This window comes from Chelonia mydas, chromosome 4 (assembly GCF_015237465.2).
Source record: "Chelonia mydas isolate rCheMyd1 chromosome 4, rCheMyd1.pri.v2, whole genome shotgun sequence".
NCBI classification, from domain to species: domain Eukaryota; kingdom Metazoa; phylum Chordata; order Testudines; family Cheloniidae; genus Chelonia; species Chelonia mydas.
In genome coordinates, this window is record NC_057852.1 from 10550954 (window position 1) to 10578646 (window position 27693).

Consider the following 27693-nt stretch of genomic DNA (forward strand, 5'->3'; position numbering starts at 1 on the left):
CAATATTGATTTTGGGCACCTCTGTACTTCAAGGTTCCAGGCAGATGAGAAGAAAACATGAACAGGATGATCCTGCAGTATTTTTGGCCAGATGGACAATAAAGAGTACTGGAAATCTCATGACAGACTATGCAGTTTTACAGGCGTATACCCCAATCCTGCAAACTTTTATAGCGCTTGGGTAACTTTAAGTATGTGAGTAGTCCCATTGCAGGATCAGGGCCTTAAACAGTTTGGACAGTTCTAAAAGGGTGTGATAAGAAATCCAGTGTTGTAGGTGCTTAACTGAGCCAACCCTCTTGCCCTTTAGAATTTCTCCTGTCACTAAGCAATAGACAATTGATCACCACTACTGGGGTCTGGTCATGCTGAGCAAGCCACAGACACCCAATGAAATAAAGCTTCATCTTTGCCTTTCGTGATCAGTTAAAAATAGAAAGACAAAAAGGCAAACTTTCAGGCTTCATCTAGAGATTTATTCACCTTTGTGTTGCGTAGGAAAAGTCGAGTCCGAGTCCAAGCCCAATCTGTCACTATAGTGTGAGGAGAAGGAGTGTTTCTGAAGAACAAGCTCAGGGTCTAGCCATGGCTGCACAAGCGGGAAAGCAAATGTCATACCTGTAGCAGGAGTACGTGGTTTTGCTGCACAAGGAAAACAGGCCATGAAGAATGCAGCATGCGCTGTTGTAACTGCACAACCAGTCCATGCCAAGCCACTGGCTTAGGTGGAAAGATTCCTGCTCTACAATACTTCTTAGATCCTCTGTACAACACGGCCTCTATACAGGGGGGGTAGGGGAAGGTCTGGCCCACTATACATTATCCCTTCTAACGAACAGCACACCTCTGATTTCCAACCATTTCCACAATAAACTCCTCAAAAGGGGACCACAAACTATACCTTGCAACATTAAGCCTTGCCTCAAGGGGACCAGAACTTGCAGTCTTTAATAACAGTTTGTGACGGGATAGGGAGACCCCATCCAGTGCGGGGTGAGTTCACCCTATTCTTCAAGCTGCCCTCTGTCTCCAGGACGTGAGACCTAAGGGCAGGAGTCCGTAGAGATGCTTTGATCCGTAGGGTTTTAAGGCCCAATGGCTGGAATCTATGGAATCGCCTTGCTCCAAAGGGCAATAGGGTCACGTGACCCACATCCGGGGGGGGAGGGAGCAGCCCTTCTCTGCCAGGCAGTAAGGCCTAGCTGCCAGAGTCCATAGGGGTATCTCAGGGTTTGCAAGGCAGTAAGGCCCAATGGCCAAAGTCAACAGAGATACCCTGGGTCTACAGGGCAGTAAGGCCTAGCAGCCAGAGTCATTAATGATACTCTGGGTTCACCAGCAGCCAGGTCTAGTGGCCAGAGTCGACGGAGATACCCCTCCGGGCATGGCTGCATGGCCTACTGGCTAGAGTCAATAAAGTTGCCCTCCGGGCAGGGCTGTATAGCCTAACAGCCGGAGCCACCTTCTGGGCGCAGCTATATGGCCTAGCAGCCAGAGTCAATAAAGTCGCTCTCTGGGCAGGGTTGTACGGTCCAGCAGCCGGAGTCACTAAAGTTGCCCTCTGTGCGGGGCTGTATGGTCAAGCAGGGGCGTGGTGGCCAAGTAGGGGGATCTGGGCCATCCCTGCTCCACGGAGTCCCAGCCCAGGGCCTTGGCAGTGGCGAGTGTGTCTGTCACTGGGTCAGCGGGGATCCATCCGCAACACTCAGGACAATGGTTCTTCGGCCGGTGCAACTCCCTGTAGTTCTGACCTCCCTGGGGTGTCCATAGGTAGCTGGGCATCTGTGTGGGTCTCAGCGCCTCTGGCTTCTGTGGTCCAGGGCCCCAGTGGTTCCTGGACAGGAGCTGGCAAGGAGCTTCCGGCGGTCAGCCCAGCCAGGCTGCTCCCTCTTATACTGCTGCTACAGCTGGAGCACGCCCAGTAGGGATGTGGGGGTGTGGCTTCCTCTGCCCACAGTGAGGAGTTAACCCTTCCCCGTCCAGTGCGGTGTGAGTTCACCCCATCACACAGTTAAATATTATTCAGTCTTTTAATGTATCTTCCAGCCAGCTTTTGCATACACGTTGAATAGCGTCTGGTTGTTTCTTTCTGCAGGTGCACTGCTTTTGTACTCTAGTTCCATCCAGACACATGTTGAGGCTCAACAATCTCTCACCAATGCTTCAGAAATCAGTCCCATCTCTTGTTTTTTTCTCAGCAGATCAGTAGGGAGGAAGAATGGGCCAGTAGTGAGGGTGCTAGCCTGGGGCCATGTCTAAACAAGTGAACTTACAGCAACACAGCTGTACTGATGCAGTTGTGCCACTGTAAGATCGCTTGTGTAGCCGCTCTACGCCAATGGGAGAGAGCTCTCCCGTCAACATAATAAAACTACATCAACAAAACGTTTTTTCACACCCCTGAGTGACATACATTTTACCAGCATAAGTGGTAGTGTAGACATGGCACTCAGAAGACTAGGGTTCCAGTCTTTGCTCCACTACAGACTTGGGCAAGTTCCCCTGTTAGTCTCTCTGTGCCCCAGTTCCCCATCTGCCCAATGGGGATAACAGCACTGCCCTGCCTCACAGGTGGTTGTGAGAATGAATACAGTAAATTTGAGACTTGCTCAGGAGCTACATTAATAAAGGTACATGGAAGTATCGTGGATAGTTGAAAGTTGGGGTCTCTCATTACTGTGGTGTTCTAGGAGTGTACCAGAAAACACAGAGACCAGCTTCCTGGGGGTGGGCAGGGACTCTGGACAAAGCTGGGATAAATTCATCCCACTGCATACTTATGGAATATACACAGTAAACTCTCTCCTGAAAACACACTTCTCCTGATTCTGCTGACTATGTTTGAATTTTAATTTCCTCCTGAAAGTTGAGCAATTTTGTGACAATTGCCTGAGGGAATTTATCTGCAGATGATATAATTCTCAGCACATGCCCCACTTGCACTGAGCAGGGCTGAGGCAGGCAGAGGATGGTGTGAAAGTTAAGACAAAATATCACTGCTTTTCCTCTCTGGGTGCTCCGTTCACTCCCCTACCGATGTCAGTGGGAGTTGCACACAGACCTATGATTTTTTCTGTCAACAAAATTGTAATCCTGTCCCTCTCAACTTTCTGTTTAGGAAGGCTGTCCCTATTTTAACTCAGATTTATCGGTCACAATTTATATTAAGCTTCCATGTGTGAAAGGTTTATAAAGGGTTACTAAATGATTTCTAGATTTCACAAGCATGTTACATGAGTATCACGTGTTACAGATGGTTAGAAGCGCATCAGAAGGTGTTATAGTTACAAGCAATCTATTGACCTGATAGACTCTATAACAATGAATTAACCATTTATTGGAAATATCTATTAATCATTAAACCACCCATAATAAGTAGTTTATAATTGCATCTGTTCCAGACTGGGATGTGTTTGGAACAAGTTGATAAATTAAATAGTGATACATCACCAGGACTAGATGGTATTCATCCAAGAGTTCTGAAGGAACTCAAATTCTGTACCAGATGACTGGAGGATAGCTAATGTGACATCAATTTAAAAAAACAACAACTCCAGAAGCAATCCTGGCAGTTACAGGCCGGTAAGTCTAACTTCAGTACCAGGCAAATTGGTTGAAACTATAGTAAAGAACAGAATTATCAGACACATAAATGAACACGATTTGCTGGGGAAGAGTCAACACGGCTTTTGTAAAGGGAAATCATGCCTCACCAATCTATTAGAATTCTTTGAGGGGGTTAACAAGCATGTGGACAAGAGTGATCCAGTGGATATAATGTACTTGGACTTTCAAAAAGCCTTTCGCATGGTCCCTCACCAAAGAATATTAAGCAAAGTAAGCAGCCATGGGATAAGAGGGAAGGTACTCTCATGGATCAGTAATTGGTTAAAAGACAAGAAACAAAGGGTAGGAGTAAATGGTCAGTTTGCACAATGGAGAGAGGTAAATAGCAGGGTCCCCCAAGGATCTGTACTGGGACCAGTGCTGTTCAACATAATCATAAATGATCTAGAAAAAGTGAGGGGGCAAAATTTGCAGATGATACAAAACTACTCAAGATAGTTAAGTCCCAGGCAGACTGCGAAGAGCTACAAAGGGATCACACAAAACTGGGTGACTGGGCAACAAAATGGCAGCTGGAACTCAATGTTACTAATGCAAAGTAATGCACATTGTAAAACATAATCCCAACTATACGTACAAAATGATGGGACATAAATTGGCTGTTACCACTCAAGAAAGAGATCTTAGAGTCACTGTGGATAGTTCTCTGAAAACATTGGCTCAATGCACAGCAGCAGTCAAAAAAAGCTAATACAAATGTTAGGAACCATTAGGAAAGGGATAGATAATAAGACAGTAAATATCATAATGCCACTATATAAATCCATGGTACACCCACACCTTGAAGACTGCGTGCAGTTGTTTGCCCCCTCCCAGAAAATATATTAGAAATGGAAAGGTACAGAGAAGGGCAACAAAAATGATGAGGGGTATGGAACTGCTTCCATATAAGGAGAGATTAAAAAGACTGGAACTGTTCAGGCTGGAAAAGAGATGAGTAAGGGGAGATATGACAGAAGTCTATAAAATCATGAATGGTGTGGAGAAAGTGAATAGGGAAGTGTTATTTACCCCTTCATGTAACACAAGAAGCAGAGGCATGCAATGAAATGAATAGGCAGCAGGTTTAAAACAAACAAAAGGAAGTACTTCTTTACACAACGCACAGTCAACCTGTGGAACTCATTGCCAGGGGATATTGTGAAGGCCAAAATTATAACTGGGTTCAAAAAAAGTATTTAGATAAGTTCCTGGAGGATAGGTCCATCAATACCTATTAGCACAGATGGTCAGGGATGTGACCCCATGTTCTGGGTGTCCCTAAGCCTCTGACTGCCAGATGCTGGGACTGGATGACAGGGGGATGGATCACTTGATGATTGCCCTGTAATATTCATTCCTTTTGAAGCGTCTGGCATTGGCCACTGTCAGAAGCCAGAATAGTGGGCTAGATGGACCATTTGTCTGACCCAGTATGGGGTGTTATTTCACTGGCTATTAATGAAAATAGTGTACATCAGATATACTCTTGTCAAGTATATCTGAAATTGAGGCTGTAGAAACTTTAATTATGGTTAAATAAAAGTTCCTTGAATTATTTCAAAGTTGACTTATCCTTTGTGCAATTTTTGTCCCATGTTTTTCTTATACGTCTATCTGTCTGTGTGTCTAAAACGCCTATCACTTTAGGACCTAAGCGTTGGTCTCCCATTTGGGTCATAAGTACTATTTGCCATCCATGTCATACAAGCTATTGTGTTTTCCTCTCAGCGAATCTGTAATTCAAGACATGGAATCCCCTGGCATCGTGTCTGACTGACAAAGTGAAAGTATCAGTAAATGAGACACGTGTGGTGTTTAGATGTTGCTTGTAATTATTAGAATTGGGAGCACTGGCTGTTGGGAGTCTGAAAGGACAGGAAACAGGAAGGAGGGGGGAGGAGTTGAAGAGGCTATGGGAGAGCTACTGAGGGTGCAGCAGCAGCTTGGAAAAGAGGTTTCCACTTTAAAAAATAAAGTCCTGTTGAAGTTTGTTAGTACCTTGCCTGGCTACTACAATAACATGCTTCCAGAGCAGTCGTCATGTTTATGAAGGGAGGGTACAGGGAGAAAGCAGAGTGTCAAGCAGAGCCCTGTACTTCACTAGACTTTGGTGTTGACTCAGACTGCTCTGGGAGACTGGCTACTTGAGCATAGGTATTCAGTGTGGTAAACTAACCACCAGTTTAGGCTCTATGACCACCGCTGACTGCAACCAACAGGCAATTATTATTATTATTACAGTAGCATCTAAAGACCCCATTGTGCCAGGCACTGCACAAACATGTAATCCCAACGAGCTTACAAAGTAAATAGTCAAGACAGACAAAGGGCAGAGACAGGAAGCACACAGAGAGCTTCAGGGTATGTCTGCACTGCAGTAAAAACAACCTGGGGCACCAAGTCTCAGAGCCTGGGTCAATCGCCTTGGGCTGCGGGGCTAAAAATAGCAGTCTAGGCATTTGGGCTAGGGCTGGAGCCTGGGCTCTGAGACCCATCCCCATCACCTGGGCTTCAGACCGAGCCCACACATCTACACAGTGACTTTCAGCCCCATCGCCCAAGCAACGCAAGCTTGAGCCAGCTGAGCAAGGCTAGCCACGGCTGTGCCGCAGGTCTTGAATTGCAGTGTCAATGTACCTAAGTGACCTGCCCAATTGATTTCCTGAGTTCCAGCGCAGCACCTTAACCATGCAGCAAATCCTTACAGAATAAAATGTTAAAAGAAATTTGCCTCTGTTCAGTCTCCTACGCTCCAGCCCACCCAGCCTTTCTAAACAGTGCAGGGGTCAATGCTGAAACATATCAGCAATGCCAGATCAAAAGCATGCGAGCAGCACGTCTTGATAGCGCCATGTGCTTTTTCAGAGTGGGGATGTATGTTCTACTTTTCTCCTCCAGGTTGTTGTCACTTGTATCCAAGTGGAAATATGCAGGCTGCCAAATACACTATTTGAGACATAACCCAATTAAGCATTCAGGAAAAATCCAGGTCAGATACTCATCTGCATGGTAACAAAGGAGGGTCCAATCAGCACAAGTGAGAACATCTACCTCCTAGATGCTGGTCTCTGTGCTTGTAAAGCATCTAGCAAGTTTTGGGTGGTAGATAAATAAATAAAAATAATAATAGATGTCTTCTTACATGAAACCAATTTGTGACCCATGTTGTTCATGGTCAAAACCTCTGGCTCTGGGACAGATGAGAATACGTTCTGCTTACTTTGGTGTGGCGCCAATGATCTTCCAGCTAGTTTCTTTTTTTCAGACAGAAGCAAATAGCCAGCTTTGCACTTGGCAAGGCCTGCGAGCTGGCAGAGAGGAGGGAAATGGGTTGGTTATTGCCTTCCTTTTTGGTCCCCTTGCTGGAGTGGGGAAGGGATCAGGCTGTGAATTGCTTCCCCTTCTAATCCTGCTGATTGAGAAAGGGTGGGAGGAAGGGAAAGAAATTAGGCCATGTACGCCTTCTCCTCTGGTACCAGTTCTGCAAAGGAAGAAGAAATTGAGCCATGATTCACATCCCTCTCCACACCAATTGTCAGTAGGAGAATGAATCTATTACCTCAGGTGTTTCTAAGGCACCTATCATTGCTACCTTCCCCTCCTGCTGCCTTATTGTTACCTGGTGAAAATGGGACTTTTCTGGTGAAAATGGGACCTACTTTCTCTTCCAGGAGAACTTGTACTATGAGCTACTGCAGCCTACCTGGAGCCCACAAAAGAATACGGGCTTGACTGGCTTCCAGCTGCACCTGCAGAAGCAGGCATAATATTGAGAAGAGACAGGAAGCTTTGGAATATCTCCCAGGAGCTCACAGAAGCAGATGAGAGATTCCAGACATCTCTGTATTTTCTACTGTGTTTGGTGTACAAAGACACCATTATCTTTCTGCTGCAGAAATATTAAATACAATTACAAATTATTAAGTATAACTGCAGTATCTTCAGTATATTATCTACCAAATCTAATGTGTTTCTGCAAATCTCTCTGTCAATACTATTTCCTTCCAGTGTGTAACGATGAGAAAAAACATAGACACCTGCTGTATTTGTCCCTTTTTTCAGCTTTGCAAAATTCCTATTTCCTGGCTGACTTGGTGCAAGGTGTTTTTGTTGTCAACAGACTAGCTCAATACTGTCAGTCTTCCCAACAGATCTGTCTCCACCACTCTGGTATGGGAGGGCAAGCCAAATGTTGTGCCCGAGCTGGTGAATTTTCACCCCAGCTTTGCAAAGCTGCCCTTGATCACGGCTGCAGGATCACCGATGGGGCACCAGACTCACGGGCACTTTGTTCCAGCTGCTCCCCAGCATCACTAGTTTTGAACCAAGTACAAGTTGAGACATAGTGTTTAACAACAAGTTGATTAGATACTAGGAGGAAGGTTTACTCATTCTCCCTATTGGAACCTCCTAGTGTGCCATGCAAATGAGTACCTGACCTGGATTTTCAATAAGGGTTCAGCCAGTTAGTGATGCTTTTTTACATATTATGGCACAAACCCACAGGCTTTTGGTAAATGACATACAGTGAAAGGGTCTATGATGGCTTTAAGAAGCCATTAAGAATATGCGTAGGAATACCCTTATGTTTTGTAAGGGCCACAAGAAATAAGATGGAATGAGGCAGAAGTTGGTAAGGATACCTCATAACCGGGGCAAAAGCTTGGTGTCCTCAGAATTTACTTGTCCTTTTTGTTCTAAAGGTTGATGCTGGATAGGGCACTTTGTGTTACATGTTGTTTGAAATAGTTAGGCCTGAACTGCAAACCTGAGATCCTCCTCGGGACTCCCAGACACCCCAACGTTCAGTCGAAGGATTTCACTTCTGCCTGTTGCAGGGATAATGCTGAAACATAAAACATTTGGATCTGGGTGCAAACATTCCAGATCACCTAGCTCCCTCCAAAGCACAGGGATACTCAGGTCTGGAAGACTCGGATAAGTCCATCTGTCACTCTAAAGGATTGTTAGAACTGCTTAAAATCTATTTATTTGCCGAGGCGTGGATCCCAAATGGAAACTCTTATTATTCTTTCCCAGAAAGAGCAGGGCATTGTTTTATGTTTACATTGTCTTTGCATCACATATGTAAACTGCACATTGTATGGAGTACTAGAACTATGCTGTCATCATTGTTTCACATTCAGATCAGGGTAGACAAGAAAAAGCAACACAAAGATTAGCCGCAGTACTTCTCATCCTATAAGTAATCAGATAACTTGATAAAACCTATTCTGAGACATCATCTTACTGTAATAGAGTATTTAATGAACAATCTGATTCCATTTAACTAGTGAGTTACTGCAAGCAATTATAGTATCTTAACAGTCCTGGCCATGATGCATCTGTCGATTAGAAAAACAAAGCTTTTGCATCATTTTATCTAATTCCCATCATTTACTAGATTCTGATTATACGCAGCTAATCAGGCAACCACTGTGCTTTCCCCTCTGCAGCTCCTGAAGTGTGAGAACTCGCTAACAAAACTCACAAAGCCAGCACCTTGTGCTCGTCTAAAATCCCTCCTTAGAACGTACCTCTGCCTTAAACCTGCAAATGACTCCTCCCTGCCGTCAGACAGGCTGGCAGCCTCCCACAACTGCGGAGACCACTGAGACTTCTAATTTATGCAAATCTCTCTCTCTGTTACCTAGTCCGCCCTCATCCCCTTCCACCACCATCTGTCGCATTGTTTACCTGCTGCATATGGTTGAAATCCCAAATGGTGAGTTTTCTGGGTCAGGGACTTTAGTTTTTTTTGTTTATACACGTTTTAGCACAATGGAGCCCTGATCACTGAATGGGATCTGTAGGCATTGCTGGAATATGAATAATAATAAATAATAATACAAGGCAGAACTTTTGCTACAAAGCTCACTGGCAGGGGGGTGATCGGTCTGATTTTTAACCAGTGGAGTCTTCCACTTCTCCACATCACAGGTTACAAATGGCTCGTTCCTGAGGAAACACTTGGCATGAGCCAGCTCACATTTAGGTCTTACTCCATTCCTGCAAGGCAGCCCATCCATTACAAGAGCTGAGAGAAGGAAGGAGAGGCAGCTTGCTGTCATCTGTGACTGGGAGAAACCCTGGATCCAGCAAACATGGAGTCTGACCAAATGCTCCTGCACTGTCAGCACTGATCTTGAAATTTCAACATATCCGTCTGGCCTGCACTTATCTGCAACAGATAGTCTAAATACACTGTTACAGGAAAACAGGGCACTACAACGCCCAGCAGTGTATTATATCATCTCAGGGAGGATTGCGTGACTTAGAAGTGGAGCAAGAAGAAAGCCTGCAGTGCTGGAAGGTGCAGGTGTTTACTTCTTTCTGTCCAGCTATTTACCCTTGGATAGTCTAAACCAACTCCCACCTCCAAAGGAAGAGAGACTAAGTGAAGCTCGCCTATTCATATGCAAAACAAAGGCCATAAATCTGCATGAAAGTTTCCTAACTGGGCAGCAGCACACAGAGGGAACTGATCCTTAAAGTGACAGTTCTGTAACTTTTACCGTACCAAAATGACAGTGCTGAAACTTTTAAAATAAGTGGAAACATTCACTGGGTTTGATGGGGGAATGATGGGAAACTCACCAAAAAACAAAACAAAACAAAAAAAAAAAAACAACCCCAGAAAGGAGGTCAGGAAGGATGTTTTAGAGCCTGACCCATGCATGGCGACAGAGCTGGAATGTGTTTTCAGATGCTCTCACCGTGTCACGTTTGTAAGGTTAAGGGAAGAAGCAAAGTGCCCTGGAAGCCAAGGAGTGTGCTTATTTGTTTTGCTGCCGGCTGCAGTTCAGCAGTACCAACTAGGCTGTCCATTCCCACAGCTACCAGCATTGCCCTAGGGGTGAAATTCATCCTCCCTGTGCAGAAAAAGCCAGCACAAAGCATATGGCCCACTGAAGGCCCCCTTAAGCACTAATAAGAAGGCTTAAGGGCACACAGGCTTTATTCTAGCCCTAGGCACAGGGATGACTTTCACCCAGAGTTCCTCTGAGAAAAGATATACAAAGGAAACAACTCACATTTACAATGCAAAATAATGTGCATTATACAAAGAGAGGCAAAGCACAAAGAACAAACCAAGAGCCAAACAGAGCCATGAGACACTTACCTGAGATTGTAGAAGATGCAAGATCTATTCGCACAGGCCCAGAATATTTATTCAGTTTCTTCTGTAGGACACTATCGACTTTTCCCAGGAATGCTGCTTTGTTATCAGTGGCGGAGAAAAGGAACATGAGCACAACCTGTGCCATTACTCCGCCAATGTCAGGGCTGCAAACCAACAAGACACAGGTAAGTGACTTATCTGCTTCTCTCTTCCTACACATCCTGGTTTTTCATTAGATCCTACAGTGATTTCAAATTAATTTAAGGGATTATGTGGATTGCCATAGGTTATGTAAAGAGAGAGGGAAGTGCTGAAAAATCTGAGCAGGTGCTAGGACATTGTGACTAAACAGATTTATGCAAGAAAGCTACACCCAGGGAGAAGCAGCCCTTCTTATGAATGGGCAGCCAGGCCAAAATTCCCAACCCTGGGTGCCTAGAGACGGGTCAGTCATTCTGTATTGGGCACCCAAATAACCTGGTCACCTGCAGCTCCCCTTGATTTCAATGGGTGGAGACTCAGCAATTCTGAAAACATCAGACAATTAGTGTAGGTGCCAGCAGCCTATATATCGTATTAGGGGGCTAATTTTAGGCACCCAACTTTGAAAGTCCGGGCCCCAGTAACTCACAAATAAAGGAATCTACAGGCCTTAGCAAAGGGGAAACCTGTGCAGAAGGGGAGGGGCTGACTAAAACCATTCTGCCACCCCAGACTTGGATGGAGATAAGGCTGAGTTCAGTGTCTCTGCCTGGGAACCCTGGAGCGGTGTAGGACTGCAGAAACCACATAGTAATCACTGAAACTCTCCAACAAATCAAGGGTCCACTTTAGTTACAACTGAAAAGTTCCCCTCAACTCCCCATAAGGGGCTTTTAACAACATAACCGTATCATTAAGAAGAACAGGTGGATAACTGGTTCCACATACAGACACCTCTGTAACTTGCAATGACTATTACAGTGGTCTTTTTAAGACTGGGAAAAGGCAAGAGTTAATGCTAAAGAACCACAGGTTTAATCCAGCCAACATTTAGACATGTAATGTAACTTTAATAACGTCAGTGTTCTGCCAGACTAATACTGTGGCTAGATTTTAGAATGAATAGGATAATTTTGAACTGATATGTACATGATCTTTGTTAGTGTGGAAACTAGCTCACTGAGTAAGGTACTCAAAACTTATTCCCCAAGGTATAAACTCATCACTTGAGAGGATTAGGAAGAAACTCCTCCACATATGAACAACGGTGAAGGCTGAATTCACAGCAAAGGATCCCGGTATAGACTCCATTGAAAGTAGGAAAGTTATACAAGGACTGAATTTGTTCATTATCATTATTTATTTATTACTTTCTCAGCAGCATCAGTTACTAGCCATTGCTAGAGGCAGAGTATTGAACTACCTAACTCATAGGTCTAATCCAGTATGGTAACTCTTATATTCCTACATGCTCTTTGTGTATATACTTTCCCATGACTGCTGACCAGTCTCTTTGTGTATATACTTTCCCATGACTGCTGACCAATTAAAAAGAGAGGGTGTGTCAAGAGACTCTCTCCTTTCCACTCAGCCTCTTCTTCCTTCCCAATTCATTAAGTGATGACGCAACCCACAGTTGGTGACATCAGTTACTTCACATTGGATGCTGTGCATGAATTGTGATACACAAGCTTTGTGTTTTAGTATCACTGGATGACTCAGACTGCAAGGAGAAGCTGATTGGAAAAGAGAGAGCTTCTGATAATTCTGTGACATCTTGGCCATCACAGTGCCCAGCACAATGGGGTCCTGGTCCAAGACTAGGGCTTCGAGGTGCTACTTTAATATAAATAAATAATAGACAGAAAAGGGAAATACATTAAAAAAAAAAACATGATTCAAACGGCTTATACAGAATTCACTGAATCAGCCTCACAATGACAATCTGCAGCAAGTAGAACACTTCTCAAAACCAGAATTGGGTTTTCCTGTTATCTGCTGGTGCTGGGCAATGGAGAGACCCATTACTTTATACTACAGTAACCACTCAAAAGGCACCAGGCATTTTACAGTCACATGGTCCCTGCCACAATTTAGATCCTGTAGCTATAAATGTCCTTTCCAGCAAGCTGTTTTGTTTAGCATCAGCCTCAAGGTTATTATTATCATCAAGTGATTATCTTATCACACCTGTCACACTGCGTTTTTCCTCTTCCTTCCCCACCCCTACTTCCTGTGCTGAACCACACAGAAATTATGGTAAATTCTTGCAGGCACACCTCTCCAATCACTGAGATGGGTACCATTAGTCTCTAGAGGTGATCCTGGCAATTACAGACTGGTAAGTCTAACATCAGTACTGGGCAAATTAGTTGAAACAATAGTAAAGAATAAAATTGTCAGACACATAGAACAACATAAATTGTTGCGCAAAAGTCAACATGATTTCTGAAAAGGGAGATGATGTCTTACTAATCTACTGGAGTTCTTTGAGGGGGTCAACAAACATGTGGGCAAGGGGGATCCAGTGGACATAGTGTACTTAGATTTCCAGAAAGCCTTTGACAAGGTCCCTCACCAAAGGCTCTTTCGTAAATTAAGTTGTCATAGGATAAGAGGGAAGATCCTTTCATGGATTGAGAACTGGTTAAAAGACAGGGAACAAAGGAATAAATGGTAAATTTTCAGAATGGAGAAGGGTAACTAGTGGTATTCCCCAAGGGTCAGTCCTAGGACCAGTCCTATTCAACTTATTCATAAATGATCTGGAGAAAGGGGTAAACAGTGAGGTGGCAAAGGTTGCAGACGATACTAAACTGCTCAAGATAGTTAAGACCAAAGCAGACTGTGAAGAACTTCAAAAAGATCTCATAAAACTAAGTGATTGGGCAACAAAATGGCATATGAATTTTAATGTGGATAAATGTAAAGTAATGCACATTGGAAAAAATAACCCCTACTATACATACAATATGATGGGGGCTAATTTAGCCACAACTAATCAGGAGAAAGATCTTGGAGTCATTGTGGATAGTTCTCTGAAGATGTCCATGCAGTGTGCAGCAGCAGTCAAAAAAGCAAACAGGATGTTAGGAATCATTAGAAAAGGGATAGAGAATAAGACGTAGAATATCTTATTGCCCTTATATAAATCCATTGTATGCCCACATCTTGAATACTGCATACAGATGTGGTCCCCTCATCTCAAAAAAGATATACTGGCATTAACGGGTCCCATATGAGGAGAGATTAAAGAGGCTAGGATTTTTTAGCTTGGAAAAGAGGAGACTAAGGGGGGATATGATAGAGGTATATAAAATCATGAATGGTGTGGAGAAAGTGAATAAGGAAAAGTTATTTACTTGTTCCCATAAGAACTAGGGGCCACCAAATTAAATTAATGGGTAGCAGGTTTAAAACAAATAAAAGGAAGTTCTTCTTTACACAGTGCACAGTCAACCTGTGGAACTCCTTGCCTGAGGAGGTTGTGAAGGCTAGGACTATAACAGGATTTAAAAGAGAACTGGATAAATTCATGGAGGTTAAGTCCATTAATGGCTCTTAGCCAGGATGGGTAAGGAATGGTGTCCCTAGCCTCTGTTTGTCAGAGTGGAGATGGATGGCAGGAGAGAGATCACTTGATCATTACCTGTTAAGTTCACCCTCTCTGGGGCACCTGGCATTGGCCACTGTTGGTAGACAGGATACTGGGCTGAATGGACCTTTGGTCTGACACAGTATGGCCATTCTTATGTTATGTTCTTATCAGCTCCATCTCACGCTCCAGGAAATGTACATTAAAAGATCCAGAGCCAAACACTGTGAGACAGGGGACGTGTCGCCTGTCTCAGTAAGTCATGAGCACTGGTATGATTTATAGTGCACCACAGAGAGGCATGGCACTTCCTGGCCAAATTACAAACGACTGCCCTGTTCCAAAGAACCTCCAGGCTAAACACATAAACGAGTACTAGAGTTCAAACCGCTGATGCGGTCTCCTGGATCGAGGCCTGAGGCAGGATAATAACAAAGACTGGACATATAAGGAGGGACCCACCCACACCAATACGATCATGAAGTAGCTTTGGTTTGTCTTGAGGGTTTAGTACATGTGAGTGAGTGTAATATTGTGACTGCCCAGGCACCTAGTCCTTATAGTACACTTTAAGGAGAGAACTGAAAATGAAAAATAAAATTCTACATTATAATGAAGGAATAAAGGCTTGACTCTCTCCCTTTCAGTTTTGGACAGCTCAGTGGTGTGCTTGCAGTATGAGCTAGTGCCTACTGCAGATCCCAGCAAAACAATGCACCTAGTTTTGGTGTACATAAATTTCACCAATCTGCTCCGTCATCTACAGGCCACAACCAACCAATTCAAATGAGGTTTAGTGGTTAGCAGATTACATTCCTGCCTTGTTTAACCGAAGGTCAAAAGACCATCATGAACTGCGCTTTCAGGATCGACTTCCAGAGATGTAAGCATTACCCCTCCAATTCCTCCAGCAACTCAGATCGTACGCTTGGAAACTCCAGGCGTAGTAATGGTGGACTATCAGCTAGACAGACTGTTCTCCATACTGCCTACGGCCACAGTCCTGCAATGAGCTCTGTGTGGCCAGACCCCTGCACCAGCAAGGAGCCCCACTGGAGCAAGGGTTAGCAGGCAACAGCAATCACCGTAGGATTGGGGGGCCCCACAACTGGCTATTCAGCAGGATAGTCATAGCTGGAACAGGAATTTGGGGCAGGATGAACACCCCATTACATCTTCTCCTGGATTTCCTGGCTGTAATTTTACATACCTCAGTCTGACAACACGTGACCGGATATATTTTTTTCGTAAAACAGAATTCTGAAATGTCTTGTCTATCTGTTGAAAGAAAGGGGAGGAAAAAAACCAGTTAAAAATACTCAGTGTAAACGGAGCGTGTGTGTTTACAAGGCACTCTGTTATAACAGTATCCAGCTGTAGGCCTGCTGCCTCCTCATGTAACAATTCACAAATTCATAGATAAAAAACCAGAAGCAAGTGTTCCGATCATCTCATCTGCCTTCCCATAGAACACAGGCCACAAGACTTCCTGGAATCAATTCCTGATTGGACTAGAGCAGATCTTCTAGAAAAACATCCAATCTTGATTTAAAAATTTCCACTGATTGCAGTACCATCCCACTGCTATCCCCTGACTCTTAGATACATGCAAGTCTCTCCTACATCACACACAGTGCTGCAATCCACGCAAGCCTTGCTTCCTAAGATCAGTTTGCCCTACAGAGTGCCTTTACAAGGACTGAACTGTGCTTACCTGACCCTTAACATGCAAGTGTGGCAAGGCCCCTCCTTTACTTCGCTGGGCTCAACGCTCCCGCTCTGGCCATGGAGGTGGGGGTCCTGGAATAAATCAGTCCTACTCTGGAGAGTTTTTATTCCTCACTCGGGTTTTATTTTCCAGTGTGTACCGGGGGGCCTCAGGGTAAGCCCAAGCTGTACTCTTCAGCCAAACAAAGAAACAAACTTGGAACACAACAAGGGAATATCTTTCCCTGCCCCTTTTCGGGGGTGTCATCCCATTATGCTGCCCTCTGGGTGCCAGTCCCTAGTTCAGCTGTTTCCTCTAAAGGGAGGAGAGCAGCCTTCCCCCTCAGGAGAAGCCTCTTCTCCCTGCTGCACCTTGTCCCTCACCTCTCCTCCTCTCTCACCAGAAGACAGATGTTGTAAAGGTCACAGGCAGCCCTTAATTGGACTCAGGTGTCCCTAGTTGACCTGAAGTAACCCCTTCTCAGCTCAGAGGGAAAAGGGCCTCCAGCATTCTAGGGACCTCCTTGTCAACCTCCTCCTAGCCCTGGCCAAAATGGCCATCTACAAAACCAGGGAGAAAAGGCTGGCCGATGGGGTTTCCTGTGACTGTGGGGCCTATTTCCACTCCTCGGTCCGTTCACGCATCCGGGCGGAGTTCCTCTGGGCGGCGTCCGCTGGCTCCCTTGACACCTTCGAGGAGCAGCGGGCACTGTCCGGGGTTCTCTGTTCAGTGTCCCCGTCCAGTTCCCTTCGTTTAACCCTGTGACCTCACTCCCGTTCTTGTTATCTCATTAGTTGTCCCCCGCAATTATTTGGAATCCCGGACCTGTGGATGCTCCCCTTAGGCTGGGGGAGGTCCTTTAGTAGTGTGCAGGCTTCCTGGATCCCAACAGGACCACACACACAAGTGACTGTCCTGAAAGAATAGCCTCTCCAGCTCCCACTGAAAGCAGTGGCCAAACTCCCATTATTCCAGTCAGACGCCCTCCCCACACACAACGTCCCTGCCTTCCACACCTGCTGCCCCTTCATTTTTATTGTCAAAAACTATTTACATCAGAGATTTATTTACACTAAAGGAAACAATCCCACAAAATGTGATTTTTGCTGGTGTTTGTCACACATTGCATCCTACATTTGGGCCCTGTCCGGTTGAAAAGGGCAGTAGCGTAAGACCGGCCCGAGAGAGTGCACGCGCACATATTACAATGTGGCCTGATACAAAGTTCAATCAGCATGAGTTCAGGATCACTGCATTACTCAGAAGTTGCAAAGCCATCAGTCAGCTGTGAAGTGCTGTCGTAGCCGTGTTGGTCCCAGGATATCAGAGACACTAAGTGGAGGAGGTAATATTTTTTATTGAACCAACTTCGGTTGGTGAGAGAAACAAGCTTTCGAGCCACACAGAGCTCTCCTTCAGGTCTGGGAAAGATACTCCCAGGATCACAGCAAAATGCAAGGTGGAACAGATTGTTTAGCATATGCAGTTAACACATATTTCAAGGGCTCATTTAGGTGAAGTGGTCTGTTAATACCCCTCATGTCATGGGGGGAAAGGAAGGAAGGGGGGATAGACAGCTTGGCTGGGGGGCGTTGTTAGTGGGTTATAGATGGTTGTATAAGCCATAAATCCATAAATATAAGCCATAAATCCAGCATCTCGACTCACCTATGCAGGTCATCACACAAGTACCAATAAAGCCTTCATACCATTATGGATTCTCCACATATATTACAGAAAAACTGCTTTACAAATGCTTCACAGAGTTTTAAGACTGTGTATTATTAAAGATTTTTCATATCTTTTAGCCTTCCAAGCTAAACCATGTCTTAGCTTGGAACCATGTCTAACTGTACAGCCCGCCAAAGGAGAGAAAAAGAACAACGAACAAAAAGAACATTTAAAAGTCTGATATCTTGGAACCTTTCAGGTCAAGAAACAAGTGCTATGTGCCCCACTGGAAAGCTGGGGATCTTTCCTACTCAGGGATATAAAGCTCCTGTTCCTAGCTGAATTGTCATGAGCTATCAGACACTAAATCTGACATTGGTGCAGGCCTGAATATTGCCTGTACTCAGCCAGCATAATTTTGAGGTGAAAACTGCACATTTGGGGGAAAGACGAGGAACACTTTCTGGCAGGTTTTTTAGTGGTTTTATTTTTTTAGTGGCAGCTGTTGGAAGTTGCTCAGGGGTTTGGAATGTTAGCAGTAGTTCAGCAGGAGATGGATTAGTACACACAGGTGAGGCAATTGGAGGTGTATGCTAATTGAAGGTGTATGATAAAGCACTTTATCACATAGCTCTGCAGTTCATCACCTGCTTATCACCACAGTTTAAATGGAGGATGGATTTGCATATATATAGCAAGGGGCTGCATTTCCTGCAATTCTGCAGCCAGAGATTTTTTTTTCCACAGAGCCATCCCACTGCTGCAGAATTGGGCCCTATAAACTAAACCTTCACTTTTGACTAATTATGTTTCTTGCCCTTATGGTTGGAAAGAAAACCTTTAACATGTTAACTGCTTCATTGCTGATCGTGTTAGCAGAAACAGGCAGCTCAGGTGCTGAGCCAGCTTTGTTGCGTGTAATGGCGGATCCTACGCTTTGTAAGCTCTGTAGGGCAGGGCCTCTCTTGCTAAGTGTTTGTACAGTGCCCTGCACCATGGAGCTTCAATCTTGGGTGCAATCTCTTGGTGCCTACGCAATACCAATAATACAGTGACTAATAGCAATGGGTTGGCTGGATGCTGTCAAGTGTTGCTGGGGTAGGGAGCTAGGAATTTAATCCCTCCAAAATATGTCAGATCATCTCTTCTGCCAATGAGAAAAGAGAAAAACATCTCCTCCCTGCTGCCAGAGCCCTCAATCTCCTCTGGGCTGTCCAAATCCTAAATCATCCCCACTCCTTCCGAGTGCCCCAATACCATGACTATCTCCTGTGTAGCTATCCAGACCTCCAGGTTTCCACCTAGACCCCTTCTACCATGAATTTCTGCACCGTCGTTAGCAAAAACTGCCATCTGCTGTCAACTGAAAACCCGGGGTCAGCACAGAATATCTCAAATTTGACACAATAAATGGTTCAGGGGAAATTGCACGCATTGGATTACTTTCTTTCATATCAGATTCCATAAACCCCTCCATCCTGAGTCGGTCTGAGGCGGATGCAGAATTCGGCACTGATGTGCTGCACAGACACCTGGGAGCCTTGCTGCAGAAGTTAGGTCCAGATCCTCAGCTGGTGTAAATCAATACCGCTCCACTGAAGACAAAGAAGCTGTGCTGATTCACACCAGATGAGGATCGGGTTCAAAGACTTTACACACATCCCCACCCACATCAGTGTAAATGTCTAGAACTATAAATGTATAGATATTTTCTCTCAGCTTTTGTCCATCTATTTAAAAGCCATCAACTCCCAGCTGGCAGAATCACTGCTAACCGTACTGGGAAAGCCTCATCAGCCTTTCAGATCACTTCTACATGCTGATACCACCAGATATGGCGCCTCCTTATTATCCTTTGTTTTCTTGCCTCTGTTTCTGACAGCTTGAACAACTCATTTGGTTTTGGGTAATTTGGACTCATAACATGCTCAGCTCCACCCTCCCCACGTACACCTCATTCTGGAGCACTATCTGAAAACACCAATCAGGAAATCTGTGACTTGCCAATATAGACAGAGGATGAATCATTGTTTTGCATCATACAGAAGAGTCAAACTAGCCTGAATATGAGTCAACCATTGGAAAAAAGTCTTTGTTTTCAGACTAAAAGAGGTCAGGTGATCCAGCCAGACATACCCAGGATGTCCTAGTTCCTTTCCCGATTATGATAGACACTGAACATTTCAAACCTGAGCAATCAGTGTAAGCAAGTAAGGCTAGTACTGGATTTCTGTCTCTCATTTGTGCAATTCCACACTTGAATGTGAAAGGGCATTTTCCCCCTCACATTGAATGTTATCACTAATTTTCCTCCTTTAAGAATTACATCAAGACATCAGTACTAGTTCTTTCTTCTAATAACTCTGTTAACGTCTAATGGAACACTCCAAAGGTGTTAAAGGAAATTCCTAAGGATGCAGGATCTACCAAAGGATGTGGCAAAAGGCTAGGAACTTCCCTTTGGGAAGTTTGCCAAAACCCACTTAACTATGTGGGTGAGATTTTCAAAAGCACCCAAATGACTCAGGAGCACAAGTCCTACTGACTTCCAAACATTGGCTCCTATATCTCCAACCAGTGTCAGACATATTTATTCCACATTCAGGTTCGGAAACTGCTCTTCTTTTGTACCCTATTGGTTCCTTTGGATATAGAGCTTGTTCTGAGACTTTTTTTTCCTACTATCACTATAAAATGTAACTAATCATTTGGTTCAATTGCTTTCTTTATAGTTTTTAAATTGAAAGTAATACTAAAATATTAATTACTAATTATGAGTGTTATTAATTACACATGATAGCTTCCATTTCCCTGTGTACTACTATACAAGAGAATATACCCATGTAACATAATTTAATAAAAAGTTTAAGAGGGTGACATTTTACAAACACATACAAACAAATGGATCCAGTTTATAAGGGGTACAAAAGGGATCACAAGAGAAGGGAATAAAGGCTCCCATAGTGAGAAGGGTGTGTGTTGATGTTGTACAGTCACCATGGGCTATGGACAGGGCAGAGATCTACAGTGTAGCTGGGCATCATCATCGTACTGATGACAATCTACCCTCTGTTTAGAAATGATCTCCCCAAGAGTGTATCTACACTGCAGCTGGGAGCATGCTTCCCAACTGCCATGTAGACATGCCCCAAGAGGTTGCATGTCTACAGAAACCTGTTCTTCAGGAACATCCCATCTTAAATACCTTATTGCTGACACATGGTTGGCCAACCACATTGATTAGCTTCCATCTCAGAGAACAGCTCCAGACATCTCAGCAAGGCCTCTTATTTGCCAAGGCATCATACCATGGCGGATGCATCAAAATCAGCTGAGAGGTCTCAGTGCGGAACAGCTCAAGAGCTGTAGCCAGGAGCAGATCATCTGGAAGTCTGACAAGTGAGTTCTCTACTCCAAAGCAACGTCTTAAGCCAGGACTGAGCTGGTGGCCTCCTCAATTACTTTCTCTTTGAGAAGATGGAGGCTGGGTGGTAATGGGAAAGCATTTTGGCATCAGCTGATGGATCCCTGAGCGAGGAGGGACCTCTGCATGCTTTCTGGAAGCAGATACACCCCCTTTACTAATTGAGACACTGCTAATGCCAGCCAGTAATGACTCCACAGCAACACCATTTGCCTTAAGCAAACAAAATGGAGGGAAAGAGGGTGACAGCAACAATTTGTGGGCTTCAGGCAGCCCAGAAATAGAGAACTATCCTCAGCAGAACTCAGATAAACACAACTAGTGTAGGACGGCCCACCGGGGGCCTGCACCTCTTCTAATTGAAAGGGCAGGAAAGAGTAGTCCTCACTCAGACTATGCACAAAGGAGATCACAAGCACGTCAGAAATCAAATGGAAGAGACTCCCAAAGAAATGCAGCAGGCAGGTATAATCCGATTGTGCACTGCTGTAGAGAGTTCATCTGGATGCTTCCTTGGTGTGTCAGCCATTGAGGACAAAACACTAATCAAGTATGTTAGTTCCTGAAGAGGGAATTTTACTTCAGGATTTAAACAACCACGATCTTTATCCCTAATGCAACCAATTTGACATTGCATTATAGCTTCATTGCATTATAGCTTCATGACAGCAGTACGATTAGTGGCAGCCACTGTTAAGGTCACCTAAGTGTTTCCATTCCTATTCCCTGCTTTCAGTTGTTCAAAACTAACTTTCTAAAACTTTCACCCTGCAGCTGAAGTTTTCTGGGCCAATGCATGTTTTCACAAATCCCGAGAGAAATGGGTCAGACACTTTGGAGAACAAGGAGAGGGTTGGTTTGTTTTTTTAACTGCACTTTCCCCTTTATAAAAACATTTTGCATTTTGTTTTTTGAACAGCCGAAGCTCCAGAGCAGGTGCAGGTGAGAAGCTGAAATTTGGGAGGGAAATAGCCCGCTGGAGAAGAGTGGTTTTCAGTATCCCTGGGAAGATTCATTTTGATGTAGTCTAGTTGTGAGGGTTTGAAAAATCATAATTCACACATGCACGGTTTTTTGTTTGATTCTTCCCCACCAATTGATGGCATGTTTTAAACAACTGCCTCTTGGGATATCAACTATGGACCGCTTAAGGCTTTTATGAGGGCCAGATTCTGATCTCAGTTATACCAGTGTAAATCCAAAGTCATTCCACTGATTTAATTTTCTTTAGGTCAGTGGAATGACTCTGGATTTACAGCTGTGTAACCAAGATAAGATTCCATTTCAATCATACACTCCAGATCTGATATCCCAATTTATTGGTAATTGCTCTTCATGCCATTTAGCTTATTTTACTTTTTCTGTCTCCACTTATACCTGGGTTTCTTGTGCATCTTTTCTAGCCATACATTGGCAGGGGCTCCTGTAACAAATTTGTCTGGAACAGAGCCTCAGGTCAGTTCCAAAAAGTTTCTTTCTAGTCTTTCCTCTTCTCACTACTGACTTGGGACCCTGCTCCAGTCAACAGTCCAATGACTGCACTTGGGGCATCCATTAGACCTACAGGCAAATGACCTGCTTTTGCCCTTTTTTGCAAAAAGATCCTTCCTGGTACCTTTTCCCCAGGCTCTCTTGTATGCAAGGGAATGTTTATTACATCTTGCACCCTGATAACCCAAGAGGAAAATGAAAAAGCAGCTGGTATGGATGTCATCAGGAAAAGTACTTTCCATTAAAAAAAAAAAAGAAGAAGAAATTGAAAAGAACTATAAACTAAGGCAAACATGGGTGTATATTTGCAGTTCTGGAGATATGTACTGCTCTAGTTAAAGGAACACCGTCAACTTGAAATCATGGCAACTACAAAAAAAAATTAATTAATAAGTAGTTTCAGATACCACACTGGATCTGCTAACTCTGGGACCTAAATCACATTTCCCTGGTTTTTGTGACTATTTTTCTCTCCCTTGTTGCTAAGTGAGAGACCTATATAAACACCGGTAACTGACTAAGGCCCTGATTCGGTGCAGCATCTCATCTGAGAAAAGCACCTTAACACATGCTTAACTTTAAACAGATGTGTATGTTCCATGGACTTCAGTGACACTTAAGCATGTGCTTAACTTTAAGCATATATTCAGGTACTTTCCCAAATACTGAATGAACTTAAGACACAAATAAAGAAATGATGCCTTTTGCATGTTACTGTCTTTCTTAGGGTACAGTGTGCATCAAGTCTCTGTAAAACCACAACTCGGTTATATCCTACAGCTTTATACTGAAAGCTGAGTGTATTATAAACCTCCAACTCAACAGCTAAATAAATCAGTCATCATCATGCCAACTTCCTCCATTGTTCAGCCACATTTCCCCGGGTGGCTGAGCTGCAGGGAGGCATTTGGTTTTGCTGTTTGGGGTTATGATTCCAGTCTAGCTCCATGCTGTGTGCAGGGGTCAACAGGATACTCTTTTGTCACATTTGAGTAACACATGCCACGAAAGCTTATGCTCAAATAAATTTGTTAGTCTCTAAGGTGCCGCAAGTACTCCTGTTCTTTTTGCAGATACAGACTAACACGGCTGCTACTCTGAAACATGTAGAATAGCATTTTCACCTCTACAGGGAGCCCTCATTGTGACAGAACAGATTAGTAGCCATGTTTTTAGAGAAACAAGAACTATTCAGTTAGTTAACATTAGGGTGCCTAAGCAGAGCTTGTCGAAAAATGGTATGTGTATTTCAGGGGGGAAATCCCCTCCCCTCCACAAAAATGTTTGCTGTTGTTGAAATTTAGGCACCAAGAAAGAAGTAGAACTTCTATTTGTGTAATGAAAAAATATAAACTAACACGTGCAGTACAATTTTTCCAATTGTAAAAGGGAAAAGAGGCAAAAGGCAAGAAAGGCTGGAGAAGGAAAAAATCCTAAATTAAAAATAAATAAGAACCTTTATTTAGAAAGCTAGAAAGTTTTCAGTTTTTCAGGATAGGCACATATTTTTAAAGCCCAAATCTTCAGCAAAACAAAAAAAGACCATGTTAGTAGGAAAAAAAATCTTTGAATAAACCATTTTGACTGAGTCCACTTCTAAGTCCTCATATAGGTATCTAAGTAACCTGAGCACCCAGCAGCTGTCTAAATAAGGACGTAGGAACCTAACTTTAGGGAACTATATTTAAAAATATTGTCCCGTTGCTTTATGAAACTTGATAAAAATAGGACCACCACATTGCTGGGGACTTGATATTGCAAGACCCCCTGCCTAGGACTAGCCTTGATGGCCCTTTGAAAGCTTTGGCTAGTGCAGAATGTAGCTACAACACTTGCCTTCTGAGTGCGGCAGATAGAGGAAGCATATTTCCCCAGTGGCTCATACCCTGCCCTCACTGCAAATCCATTTCCAGGTAAAGTTCAAAATGTTGGCCACCAACTAGAATGGCCGAAATGACTTAAGCCCAAGTTTTAGAAAAGTGGGTCATATTCAGAGGGGAGTTTAGGTCGGGAGAGACCACGTCTAATTCACACCTTTTTCCAGCCCTTTCAACATGTAAATTAAACCAAGCCAGGCTTGCTGAGACTCACGCCCACTTCACAATGTGTAATTTACTCCCTCTCACACAGTAGCTGGTTTTACAATTTGGCCAACTCAGTTTGGGTCTCACAGGTGTAACTCACCCACTAAGGGGATGGAAGCAAGAGCTGTATCAGGACAAGCAGTAGCAGGAGGGTACAAACAGGCGTATGGTAAAGTAGGCCTCTGCTTTACTCCACTCTTCCTTAGACCTCCTTCCTCTGTAAATTATTCTAGTTCAGACACCTTTGTGTCTAGTTCAGACTCTCATATACCCTCCTCCCAATACTAGAGAGACAGGGTGGGTGAGATCGTATCTTTTACTGGATCAACTTCTGCTGGTGAGAGAGACAAACTTTTGAGCCACAGAGAGCTCTTCTTCAGCTCTGAGTGCCTTTCCCAGACCTGGAGGAGAGCTCTGTGTGGCTTGAAAGCTTGTCTCTCTCACCAACAGAAGTTGGTCCAATAAAAGATACGACCTCACCCACCTTGTCTCTCTAATATCCTGGGACTGACACAGCTACAACTACACTCTTCAGAATATGTCATTCCCACCATCCTGTACATCACCTCCCTCTTCTCCTCTTATCCACCACCACAATTACAGACACTGGGTGTACTCCATCACCCTGTCCCAAAGGGAAAGCTCCTGGAAGCTGGTGCTCCAGGAAGATCTACTCCTGCTGTATGTACGCCTAAGCCAAAACCTGGGCACAGTAAGGCACAGATCCAGCAAAGCACATTCTTCGGTTTAAGCCTGCAAGTGGTTCCACTGACAAAAAGAACAACTCACATTCTTAAGTGCTTTGCTGGATCCAGGTCCTTAAAGTCCCTTACAAGATACACCTGTTCGTACTGGCTTTTCAGTTAGCTGTTGGCCCTGGAATTCCATGCAGTCAAGTTTTTTCCTACCTTCTGTTCTTTAAAACCATGGGAATATGTAGGTGGTGATTTTAATTCATAAGGTCCTAAAAAGGATGAGTTCCATAAAGCAACAGATTCCTTTTTGTTTGTGTTGTAGCAACCAGGCAAGGTACTAACAAACGTCAACAGGACTTTAAATTAGAGTGGAAACCTCTTTACCAAGCTGCTGCTGCACCCTCGGTAGCTCTCACTCCGCCTCCTCAACTTCCCCTCCCCCTTCCTGTTTCCTGTCCTTTCAGACTCCCAACAGCCAGTGCTCCCAGTTCTAATAATTACAAGCAGCATCTAAACACCACATTCCCTCCTCTCTTAAGAAACTCTAATTAAAATAAACATTGTTGTTCTAAACACAGGAACAAATATGAAACAAGACACTATACTGTTGGCAGAAATATTACACTGAAAACACTGTAGGTACTATATAACATAATCTCTAGTCCAGACAGGTGGTCGTCTGGGTCTGACAGGCTGTCTCTGAAGCCCCGATTCCAGTGCAATGTCTTGTTGTGTTGATACTACAGCGAAGTCATCCAATGCAGACTGGGTGTTGGCATAATCTCCTCTTGGTGCATCGGCAGGTGCAAGATAAGAAGCATTCCATACCCGCCCATCACAAAGTCGATAGGTGTAAGGTCCCTTCTTCTCTATGATTTTAAGAGGAGCTGTGAATTTATGGTCCCCTTTGCATAAAATTCCAGGTTTCCGTATTCTAACGAAGGAACCACACTCAAACTTTGCATCCTTAGCACCCCGCCACTTGTCTGTGAAAGCCTTAGACTTTGCTTGGTTCTGTTCAACTGTTTTTCCTCACATGGGTTGGGGCAACAGGTCGTGCCTTTAACAATCCAGCAATGTTCAGTTTAGTATTCATCTGTTTCCCATGCAGTAACTGTGGGTGATCTTTGCATTGTGGCATGTTGTGTAGCCCGGTATGCTTGCAAGAAATCAGTAGTGAAGGTTATCCACAATCGCCCTTCCAGTTTAGCCGTTTGCAAACTCTCTTTCAAACTTCTGTTAAACTGTTCGATTTCCCCATTGGCTTGAGGGTAATATAGGGATGACCTTCTGTGTAAAATGTCCCTCTCTGCGAGAAAAGTTTCAAACTCCAGGGAAGTAAATTGACTACCATTATCTGAAACCACTTCTTTGGGGTTACCTTCCCTGCTAAAAACTGAAGAGAGGAACTTAATTACTGTAGCAGAAGAGATTTGCGATGTAAACGCTACCTCAGGCCATTTACTGAAATAGTCTATTAAAGTGATGGCATAACGGCAGTCACTTGGAGCAGTATCAAAGGGTTCTACAATGTCGATTGTCACTTTTTCCCATGCAGATTCAGGAAGAGGAACAGGCTGTAATGGAGGGGTACATGTCACTGCTGTCTTATCATGCATTTGGCAAGTGACACAAGATTTTATGAGTGCTTCAGTTTGAGAGTCCATCCCTGGCCACCAATACAGATCCCGTAATCACTGTTTGGTTCTGACAATTCCTTCATGAGTATCGTGTGCCAGGTGTAGGAGTTTTGACTGTAATTCTTCCGGCACAAGAGTGTGTACCTCGTAGCACACAGCCATTGAGCAAAGAAAGTTCACCCTGAACTCTAAAATAAGTCAACGAAACTGGGTCAAGGTTTTTAGGGTTACTGGGCCATCTCTTTGTCAGAAATTCCCATAGTTTTTGTTGAATTGGACACGCTGAACAAGCGGCTTGAAATTGTTCTTTTGTAACTGCAGTAAGAGTGCTTGTAATAAGTGCAACTACTACATCCTCATCCTCCGGTAGGCCATCTGGTGAAGGCAAAGGCAGGAGAGAAAGGCCATCAGCTACCACATTTTGGTTTCCAGGCTTATATTCCAGTTCATAATTGAAAGAGAGTAGTCTTGCTGACAATCTAGCAATATGATATCCTGCTCTTCCCAGTCCTTTTGTGGTAAGCAACGTCATCAAAGGGCTGTGGCCTGTGCGCAACTTGAACGTGCAGCCCCACAGGTAAGTTCTCCATTTTTTAGTAGCCCAGACACAAGCAAGTGCTTCTTTTTCGACTGTAGAATATTTCCTCTCAGCATTACTTAGTGTCCTTGAA

General features: G+C 44.0%; 1 protein-coding gene across 2 annotated transcripts in view; it reads right to left on the reverse strand.

Moving 5' to 3' along the window:
- The window catches only part of LOC102936734 (transmembrane protease serine 11C), a 69314-nt gene that overhangs the window by 16309 nt on the left and 25312 nt on the right, over positions 1 to 27693 (reverse strand). For both annotated transcript variants that reach the window (XM_043545665.1, XM_027826599.3), the window contains exons 4-5: positions 15520 to 15587; positions 10733 to 10896 (exon numbers count right to left, since the gene is read on the reverse strand). In XM_043545665.1, the coding sequence (XP_043401600.1) occupies positions 10733 to 10896; positions 15520 to 15587 (232 nt within the window). The remainder of the gene's footprint in view (positions 1 to 10732; positions 10897 to 15519; positions 15588 to 27693) is intronic.